Genomic DNA, 10,855 nt, shown 5'->3' with positions numbered 1-10,855 from the left:
CCTAAAGTCTTCCCTAAAGCCTTCCCTAAAGTCTTCCCTAAAGCCTTCCCTAAAGCCTTCCCTAAACTCTTCCCTAAGGCCTTCCCTAAAGCCTTCCCTAAAGTCTTCCCTAAAGCCTTCCCTAAAGCCTTCCCTAAAGCCTTCCCTAAAAGCCTCCCCTAAAGTCTTCCCTAAAGTCTTCCCTAAAGCCTTCCCTAAAGTCTTCCCTAAAGCCTTCCCTAAAGCCTTCCCTAAAGCCTTCCCTAAAAGCCTCCCCTAAAGCCTTCCCTAAAGCCTTCCCTAAAAGCCTTCCCTAAAGTCTTCCCTAAAGCCTTCCCTAAAGCCTTCCCTAAAGCCTTCCCTAAAGCCTTCCCTAAAGCCTTCCCTAAAGTGTATATAATCAAACTCAAAAAGTTTCCCTTGATTTATCCGTATGAAAACGCCTGTAAAAAAATATAAAAATAAAAAATTACTCTAAAAGTTGCTTAAAAAAAGAAAAGGAAACCCCCCCACATTATGAATCAGAGATGTTATATTTGCACAATATAGTTTTATGTATTGATACATTATTATGTTGTTTGGGGTGGAAATATAGCGTTTTGCTACAAAACATGATCATTTGCCTCCCTGAAGTAAAAAATGATCTTGCAATATTTCAAAACAAAATCATGTTGTTTATTTTTTCATTAGCCCATGTCATGGCAAGACTAAAACAATAATACCTTTATCACTTTCACAAAATGTGTTTTTAATTTATGTCAATTCACCAACATTTCTGAAAATGTATATATTGCATTTCGGAATGAAACCCTTCAAACACAGTTTGTTGAGGGGTACAGTTAGTGTGTGATCTGTGTGTTAGAGAGAGCAGGGGGGGGCTCACCTTGAGTTTGTCGAAGCGTTCGCTGAAAGAGGAGACTTGGTGTTCTCTGTGTCGTCCCACCAGCTTACACAGGGCACATATCAGCTGGTCATCCACGATGCAGTACATATTAACCTTCTCATTCTCATGCTCCAGACAGGTGAGGCCTCTCAGGTGGGCGTCATGCACCGGCTCCACCAACCGGTGACTGGTAAACGGCTTCTTATTGGGGTGCGTGGCACGTAGACACCTGTCACAGTACGACACCTCGCAGGTCACGCACGTCTTTACTGCCTCGCGAGGCGGGTCCTGCTCACAGAACTGGCAGCTGATACGGTGCTCCAGAGACATGGTGGCGGTGTGCTGATGTGAGGAGGGCTGAGCCGGGCTGGAGCGGGCGCTGTGGCTGCCGGAGCTTCCTCCTCCGCTGCTGCTATAGGGCCTGTGGCCTCCGGAGAGACCTGGAGCACGACGGCTCTCACTGGGGGAGTTAGGGCCGCTGACGGAGGCCTTCTGGAAACGGTGGATGATGTTCTGCAGGGTCACATTGCGCTTCAGGCCCTCCAGGCCGCGGTGGTTCAGCGTGATGACGTAACGGCAGGTGGGGCACTGGAAGGCGGAGATGGACTCTAGAGGTTTGTTGGACGAGCAGTGGGAGACTAGGATGCGGTGGGCGCAGTTGAAACACAGGCTGTGGGCGCAGGGTAAGAGAAGAGGATCTTCAAACAGCTCCAGGCAGATTGGGCAGGTGAGCTCAGACTCCAGTGTTTCCATCTTCAGCAGAACCAATCTAGAGGCGACATCCAATCCCACGGAAGCTGGTCAATCACCTGAAAGAGGAGATCAGAGACAGAGTTGACTATGAGTACATAGGACTCTAAAACTCTATGCCTCACTGGTAGACTGAAATATGAAACGAGCTGTGTAGAGATGGGGCTGACAGGCTGCATAATGAGACTAGCTGTGTAGAGATGGGGCTGGCAGACTGCATAATGAGACTAGATGGGTAGAGATGGGGCTGATAGACTGCTTAATGAGACTAGATGGGTAGAGATGGGGTTGGCAGACTGCATAATGAGACTAGATGGGTAGAGATGGGGCTGGCAGACTGCATAATGAGACTAGATGGGTAGAGATGGGGCTGACAGACTGCTTAATGAGACTAGATGGGTAGAGATGGGCTGACAGACTGCATAATGAGACTAGATGGGTAGAGATGGGGCTGGCAGACTGAATAATGAGACTAGCTGGGTAGAGATGGGCTGGCAGACTGCATAATGAGACTAGATGGGTAGAGATGGGGCTGGCAGACTGCATAATGAGACTAGCTGGGTAGAGATGGGGCTGGCAGGCTGCATAATGAGACTAGATGGGTAGAGATGGGCTGGCAGACTGCATAATGAGACTAGATGGGTAGAGATGGGGCTGGCAGATTGCATAATGAGACTAGATGGGTAGAGATGGGGCTGACAGACTGAATAATGAGACTAGATGGGTAGAGATGGGCTGGCAGACTGCATAATGAGACTAGATGGGTAGAGATGGGGCTGGCAGACTGCATAATGAGACTAGATGGGTAGAGATGGGGCTGACAGACTGCATAATGAGACTAGATGGGTAGAGATGGGCTGACAGACTGCATAATGAGACTAGATGGGTAGAGATGGGGCTGGCAGACTGCATAATGAGATTAGATGGGTAGAGATGGGGCTGACAGACTGCATAATGAGACTAGATGGGTAGAGATGGGGCTGACAGACTGCATAATGAGACTAGATGGGTAGAGATGGGCTGGCAGACTGCATAATGAGACTAGATGGGTAGAGATGGGCTGACAGACTGCATAATGAGACTAGATGGGTAGAGATGGGCTGACAGACTGCATAATGAGACTAGATGGGTAGAGATGGGCTGACAGACTGCATAATGAGACTAGCTGGGTAGAGATGGGCTGGCAGACTGAATAATGAGACTAGCTGGGTAGAGATGGGGCTGACAGACTGCATAATGAGACTAGCTGGGTAGAGATGGGGCTGACAGACTGAATAATGAGACTAGATGGGTAGAGATGGGCTGGCAGACTGCATAATGAGACTAGATGGGTAGAGATGGGGCTGACAGACTGCATAATGAGACTAGATGGGTAGAGATGGGCTGACAGACTGCATAATGAGACTAGATGGGTAGAGATGGGGCTGGCAGACTGCATAATGAGATTAGATGGGTAGAGATGGGGCTGACAGACTGCATAATGAGACTAGATGGGTAGAGATGGGGCTGACAGACTGCATAATGAGACTAGATGGGTAGAGATGGGCTGGCAGACTGCATAATGAGACTAGATGGGTAGAGATGGGCTGACAGACTGCATAATGAGACTAGATGGGTAGAGATGGGCTGACAGACTGCATAATGAGACTAGCTGGGTAGAGATGGGGCTGACAGACTGCATAATGAGACTAGCTGGGTAGAGATGGGGCTGACAGACTGCATAATGAGACTAGATGGGTAGAGATGGGGCTGGCAGACTGCATAATGAGACTAGATGGGTAGAGATGGGCTGGCAGACTGCATAATGAGACTAGATGGGTAGAGATGGGGCTGGCAGACTGCATAATGAGACTAGATGGGTAGAGATGGGGCTGACAGACTGCATAATGAGACTAGATGGGTAGAGATGGGCTGACAGACTGCATAATGAGACTAGATGGGTAGAGATGGGGCTGGCAGACTGCATAATGAGATTAGATGGGTAGAGATGGGGCTGACAGACTGCATAATGAGACTAGATGGGTAGAGATGGGGCTGACAGACTGCATAATGAGACTAGATGGGTAGAGATGGGCTGGCAGACTGCATAATGAGACTAGATGGGTAGAGATGGGCTGACAGACTGCATAATGAGACTAGATGGGTAGAGATGGGCTGACAGACTGCATAATGAGACTAGATGGGTAGAGATGGGCTGACAGACTGCATAATGAGACTAGCTGGGTAGAGATGGGCTGGCAGACTGAATAATGAGACTAGCTGGGTAGAGATGGGGCTGACAGACTGCATAATGAGACTAGCTGGGTAGAGATGGGGCTGACAGACTGCATAATGAGACTAGATGGGTAGAGATGGGGCTGGCAGACTGCATAATGAGACTAGATGGGTAGAGATGGGGCTGACAGACTGCATAATGAGACTAGATGGGTAGAGATGGGGCTGGCAGACTGCATAATGAGACTAGATGGGTAGAGATGGGCTGACAGACGGCATAATGAGACTAGCTGGGTAGAGATGGGCTGGCAGACTGCATACTGAGACTAGATGGGTAGAGATGGGGCTGACAGACTGCATACTGAGACTAGATGGGTAGAGATGGGGCTGACAGACTGCATAATGAGACTAGCTGTGTAGAGATGGGGCTGACAGACTGCATAATGAGACTAGATGGGTAGAGATGGGGCTGGCAGACTGCATAATGAGACTAGCTCGGTAGAGATGGGCTGGCAGACTGCATAATGAGACTAGATGGGTAGAGATGGGGCTGGCAGGCTGCATAATGAGACTAGATGGGTTGAGATGGGCTGGCAGGCTGCATACTGAGACTAGATGGGTAGAGATGGGCTGACATACTGCATAATGAGACTAGATGGGTAGAGATGGGCTGGCAGACTGAATAATGAGACTAGCTGGGTAGAGATGGGCTGGCAGACTGAATAATGAGACTAGCTGGGTAGAGATGGGCTGGCAGACTGCATAATGAGGCTAGCTGGGTAGAGATGGGGCTGGCAGACTGCATAATGAGACTAGCTGGGTAGAGATGGGCTGGCAGACTGAATAATGAGACTAGATGGGTAGAGATGGGCTGACAGACTGCATAATGAGACTAGATGGGTAGAGATGGGGCTGGCAGACTGCATAATGAGACTAGATGGGTAGAGATGGGGCTGGCAGACTGCATAATGAGGCTAGCTGGGTAGAGATGGGCTGGCAGACTGAATAATGAGACTAGATGGGTAGAGATGGGCTGGCAGACTGAATAATGAGACTAGATGGGTAGAGATGGGGCTGGCAGACTGAATAATGAGACTAGATGGGTAGAGATGGGGCTGACAGACTGCATAATGAGACTAGATGGGTAGAGATGGGGCTGGCAGACTGCATAATGAGACTAGATGGGTAGAGATGGGGCTGGCAGACTGCATAATGAGACTAGATGGGTAGAGATGGGCTGGCAGACTGCATAATGAGACTAGATGGGTAGAGATGGGCTGACAGACTGCATAATGAGACTAGATGGGTAGAGATGGGGCTGACAGACTGCATAATGAGACTAGATGGGTAGAGATGGGGCTGGCAGACTGCATAATGAGACTAGCTGTGTAGAGATGGGCTGGCAGGCTGCATAATGAGACTAGATGGGTAGAGATGGGGCTGACAGACTGCATAATGAGACTAGATGGGTAGAGATGGGGCTGACAGACTGCATAATGAGACTAGATGGGTAGAGATGGGCTGGCAGACTGCATAATGAGACTAGATGGGTAGAGATGGGCTGGCAGACTGCATAATGAGACTAGATGGGTAGAGATGGGCTGGCAGACTGCATAATGAGACTAGCTGGGTAGAGATGGGGCTGACAGACTGCATAATGAGACTAGATGGGTAGAGATGGGCTGGCAGACTGCATAATGAGACTAGATGGGTAGAGATGGGCTGGCAGGCTGCATAATGAGACTAGATGGGTAGAGATGGGGCTGGCAGACTGCATAATGAGACTAGATGGGTAGAGATGGGGCTGATAGACTGCATAATGAGACTAGCTGGGTAGAGATGGGCTGACAGACTGAATAATGAGACTAGATGGGTAGAGATGGGGCTGGCAGACTGCATAATGAGACTAGATGGGTAGAGATGGGGCTGGCAGACTGCATAATGAGACTAGATGGGTAGAGATGGGGCTGGCAGGCTGCATAATGAGACTAGATGGGTAGAGATGGGCTGGCAGACTGAATAATGAGACTAGCTGGGTAGAGATGGGGCTGGCAGACTGCATAATGAGACTAGATGGGTAGAGATGGGCTGGCAGACTGCATAATGAGACTAGCTGGGTAGAGATGGGGCTGGCAGACTGAATAATGAGACTAGATGGGTAGAGATGGGGCTGGCAGACTGAATAATGAGACTAGATGGGTAGAGATGGGGCTGGCAGACTGAATAATGAGACTAGATGGGTAGAGATGGGGCTGACATACTGAATAATGAGACTAGATGGGTAGAGATGGGGCTGACAGACTGAATAATGAGACTAGATGGGTAGAGATGGGGCTGACAGACTGCATAATGAGACTAGATGGGTAGAGATGGGGCTGGCAGACTGAATAATGAGACTAGCTGGGTAGAGATGGGGCTGGCAGACTGAATAATGAAACTAGATGGGTAGAGATGGGGAAGGTCTGTACAGACAGAAAGCATGCACCCTGTTCCCTATATAGTGCACTACTTTTGACCAGGGCCCATACTAGTGCACTATACAGGGAATAGGATGTGATTTGGGACACATCCAGACAGAGATGCAGGCTAATCTGATCAGTGTAATGTCTCCAGCTGAAGACCAGACACAGTGGTGGCAGCCCTGCCCTGCCTGGCATCTCTCCAGAGCCTCCAGCCCATCCACACTCACACACACAACTGCCTGCCTGGTGCTGTCACATGACATGGCATATAAAGCATGAGAGAGAGAGAGACACACAGAGACACGCAGAGAGAAGAGATAGAGACAGAGAGAAAGAGAGACAGAGTGTTCGAGACAGAGAGAGAGAGAGAGAGAGAGAGAGAGAGAGAGAGAGAGAGAGAGAGAGAGAGAGAGAGAGAGAGAGACAGAGACAGAGACATAGACAAGAGACAGAGAAAGACAGAAAGCCCCTTGAATTGAAATGAGAGAGAGAGACAAAATACAGGACAAAATAAAAACCCTCCAACCCAAAAAGGCCTGTGGTGTTGATGGTATCCTCAATGAAATGATCAAATATACAGACAACAAATTCCAATTGGCTATACTAAAACTCTTTAACATCATCCTTAGCTCTGGCATCTTCCCCAATATTTGGAACCAAGGACTGATCACCCCAATCCACAAAAGTGGAGACAAATTTGACCCCAATAACTACCGTGGAATATGCATCAACAGTAACCTTGGGAAAATCCTCTGCATTATTATTAACAGCAGACTTGTACATTTCCTCAATGAAAACAATGTACTGAGCAAATGTCAAATTGGCTTTTTACCAAATTACCGTACAACAGACCATGTATTCACCCTGCACACCCTAATTGACAACCAAACAAACCAAAACAAAGGCAAAGTCTTCTCATGCTTTGTTGATTTCAAAAAAGCCTTTGACTCAATTTGGCATGAGGGTCTGGTCTACAAACTGATGGAAAGTGGTGTTGGGGGTAAAACATACAACATTATAAAATCCATGTACACAAACAACAAGTGTGCAGTTAAAATTGGCAAAAAACACACACATTTCTAAAGCCCCACCCTCTTCAACATATATATCAACGAATTGGCGCGGGCACTAGAACAGTCTGCAGCACCCGGCCTCACCCTGCTAGAATCCGAAGTCAAATGTCTGCTGTTTGCTGCTGATCTGGTGCTTCTGTCACCAACCAAGGAGGGCCGACAGCAGCACCTCGATCTTATGCACAGATTCTGTCAGACCTGGGCCCTGACAGTAAATCTCAGTAAGACCAAAATAATGGTGTTCCAAAAAAGGTCCAGTCACCAGGACCACAAATACAAATTCCATCTAGACACTGTTGCCCTAGAGCACACAAAAAACTATACAAACCTCGGCCTAAACATCAGCGCCACAGGTAACTTCCACAAAGGTGTGAACGATCTGAGAGACAAGGCAAGAAGGATATTCTATGCCATCAAAAGGAATATAAATTTCAACATACCAATTTGGATTTGGCTAAAAATACTTGAATCAGTCATAGAGCCCATTGCCCTTTATGGTTGTGAGGTCTGGGGTCCGCTCACCAACCAAGGCTTCACAAAATGGGACAAACACCAAATTGAGACTCTGCACGCAGAATTCTGCAAAAATATCCGTGTACAACGTAGAACACCAAATAATGCATGCAGAGCAGAATTAGGCCGATACCCACTAATGATCAAAATCCAGAAAAGAGACGTTAAATTCTATAACCACCTAAAAGGAAGCGATTCCCAAACCTTCCATAACAAAGCCATCACCTACAGAGAGATGAACCTGGAGAAGAGTCCCTTAAGCAAGCTGGTCCTGGGGCTCTGTTCACAAACACAAACAGACCCTACAGAGCCCCAGGACAACAGCACAATAACCAAATCATGAAATAACAAAAAGATAATTACTTGACACATTGGAAAGAATTAACGAAAAAACAGAGCGAACTAGAATGCTATTTGGCCCTACACAGAGAGTACACAGAGGCAGAATACCTGACCACTGTGACTGACCCAAAATTAAGGAAAGCTTTGACTATGTACAGACTTAGTGAGCATAGCCTTGCTATTGAGAAAGGCCGCCGTAGGCAGACATGGCTCTCAAGAGAAGACAGGCTATGTGCTCACTGCCCACAAAATGAGGTGGAAACTGAGCTGCACTTCCTAACCTCCTGCCAAATGTATGACCATATTAGAGAGACATATTTCCCTCAGATTACACAGATCCACAAAGAATTTGAAAACAAATCCAATGTTGATAAACTCCCATATCTACTGGGTGAAATTCCACAGTGTGCCATCACAGCAGCAAGATGTGTGACCTGTTGCCTCAAGAAAAGGGCAACCAGTGAAGAACAAACACCATTGTAAATACAACCCATATTTATGCTTATATATTCGATTTCTATATTATCTACCTCACTTGCTTTGGCAATGTTAACACATGTTTCCCATGCCAATAAAGCCCTTGAATTGAATTGAATTGAGAGAGAGAGAGAAAGAGAAAGAGAGACAGAGAGACACAGAGAGAGAGAGAGAGACAGAGAGAGAGAGAGAGACAGAGAGAGAGAGAGAGAGAGAGAGAGAGAGAGAGAGAGAGAGAGAGAGAGAGAGAGACAGAGGGACAGAGAGAGAGAGAGAGAGAGAGAGAGACAGACAGAGGGAGAGAGAGGTAAAGAGAGAGAGAGAGAGAGAGAGAGAGAGAGAGAGAGAGAGAGAGAGAGAGAGAGAGAGAGAGAGAGAGAGAGAGAGAGAGAGAGAGAGAGAGAGAGGGTTGCTCCGACTCCCAAAACACTTTTCCTCTCCATGTATTTTTAACCTCTCCTTCCTTTCTCTGCCTTGCCTCCAGAGAGGCCTACATTTAACAGGCTGTTGGCTGGACATATTATAATGTTTCTGAATTCATGGATTTCACTGGGTCCTGAACATGAAAGGCACAAATCACCTCAGCTTGGCAGGGTCCTGTCTCCCTCTCTTCCCCATTCCCTTCCCTTCCCCTCCTCTAACCCTGGAGACCCTCTCTCTCCCCCCTTCCCTTCCCCTGCTCTAATCCTAGCGACCCTCTCTCTCTCCCCCCTTCCCTTCCCCTCCTCTAACCCTGGCGACCCTCTCTCTCTCCCTCCTTCCCTTCCCCTCCTCTAACCCTGGAGACCCTCTCTCTCTCACCCCTTCCCTTCCCCTCCTCTAACCCTGGACACCCTCTCTCTCTCACCCCTTCCCTTCTCCTCCTCTAACCCTGGAGACCCTCTCTCTCTCTCCCCTTCCCTTCCCCTGCTCTAACCCTGGCGACCCTCTCTCTCTCACCCCTTCCCTTCCCCTGCTCTAACCCTTAAAACCTCGCGGGCAGACGTTTCCACACTCCTCATCTACTCCCTCCGACCCTCTCCTCCTCTCTCTCTCCCCCTCCCCCCCTTTCTTATCCTATCCCCCCCTCTCTCCTCCTCTCTCTGTCCCCCTCCCCCCCTCTCTTATCCTCCCCCCCTCTCTCCTCCTCTCTCTCCCCCTCTCCCCCTCACATACTAACCCTGTTAACCCATTGAGGACCACAAGGACCTGGGCCTCCCTCATCAGAGATGAAACATGTCTTCACCTACTAACCCTATTAACCATTGAGGACCACAAGGACCAAGGCCTCCCTCATCAGAGATGAAACATGTCTTCACCTACTAACCCTGTTAACCATTGAGGACCACAAGGACCAAGGCCTCCCTCATCAGAGATGAAACATGTCTTCACCTACTAACCCTGTTAACCCATTGAGGACCACAAGGACCAAGGCCTCCCTCATCAGAGATGAAACATGTCTTCACCTACTAACCCTGTTAACCATTGAGGACCACAAGGACCAAGGCCTCCCTCATCAGAGATGAAACGTGTCTTCACCTACTAACCCTGTTAACCCATTGAGGACCACAAGGACCAAGGCCTCCCTCATCAGAGATGAAACGTGTCTTCACCTACTAACCCTGTTAACCCATTGAGGACCACAAGGACCAAGGCCTCCCTCATCAGAGATGAAACATGTCTTCACCTACTAACCCTGTTAACCCATTGAGGACCACAAGGACCAAGGCCTCCCTCATCAGAGATGAAACATGTCTTCACCTACTAATCCTGTTAACCCATTGAGGACCACAAGGACCAAGGCCTCCCTCATCAGAGATGAAACATGTCTTCACCTACTAACCCTGTTAACCCATTGAGGACCACAATGGAAGCATCCTCTTGTTTCACAGGTGTTCAATGTTCATTTGTATATTTGATGGCAACTGACAACTTTGTCCACTAATGGAAGCTCCTCAAATGAAAACAGCACATACAACAAACAAAAGAAGAGGAACGGTCACAAGAGAGGACAGAGGCTTGAAGATGTCCTTCTCCAACCCAAACCCCACAGACATGTTAACATAGACTGGTCTCAGATCTGTTTTGTACTGTCACCATCGTAGTTGGTAAGAGAGCACAAACAGACCTGGGACCAGGTTAATGTCACTTCCCTTCTGACATTGAATCAGTTTCAAAGCTAA

General features: G+C 48.1%; 1 protein-coding gene across 2 annotated transcripts in view; it reads right to left on the bottom strand.

Annotated features, from left to right (window-relative positions):
* Nucleotides 1-595: 595 nt before the first annotated feature.
* The window catches only part of LOC118374374 (probable E3 ubiquitin-protein ligase MID2), a 67,860-nt gene continuing 57,600 nt past the window's right edge, over nt 596-10,855 (bottom strand). The window contains exon 2 of one of the 2 annotated variants that reach the window (XM_052487390.1): nt 596-1,671. In XM_052487390.1, coding sequence (XP_052343350.1) covers nt 743-1,615 — 873 coding nt within the window. In that variant the 5' untranslated portion in view covers nt 1,616-1,671 and the 3' untranslated portion in view covers nt 596-742. The remainder of the gene's footprint in view (nt 1,672-10,855) is intronic. The other variant, XM_052487389.1, reaches the window with a different exon arrangement.

Source organism: Oncorhynchus keta, chromosome 30 (genome assembly GCF_023373465.1).
Source record: "Oncorhynchus keta strain PuntledgeMale-10-30-2019 chromosome 30, Oket_V2, whole genome shotgun sequence".
NCBI lineage: Eukaryota > Metazoa > Chordata > Actinopteri > Salmoniformes > Salmonidae > Oncorhynchus > Oncorhynchus keta.
Note: the sequence above shows the minus strand (reverse complement) of the source record. Positions and strands in the feature narration are given on the sequence as shown.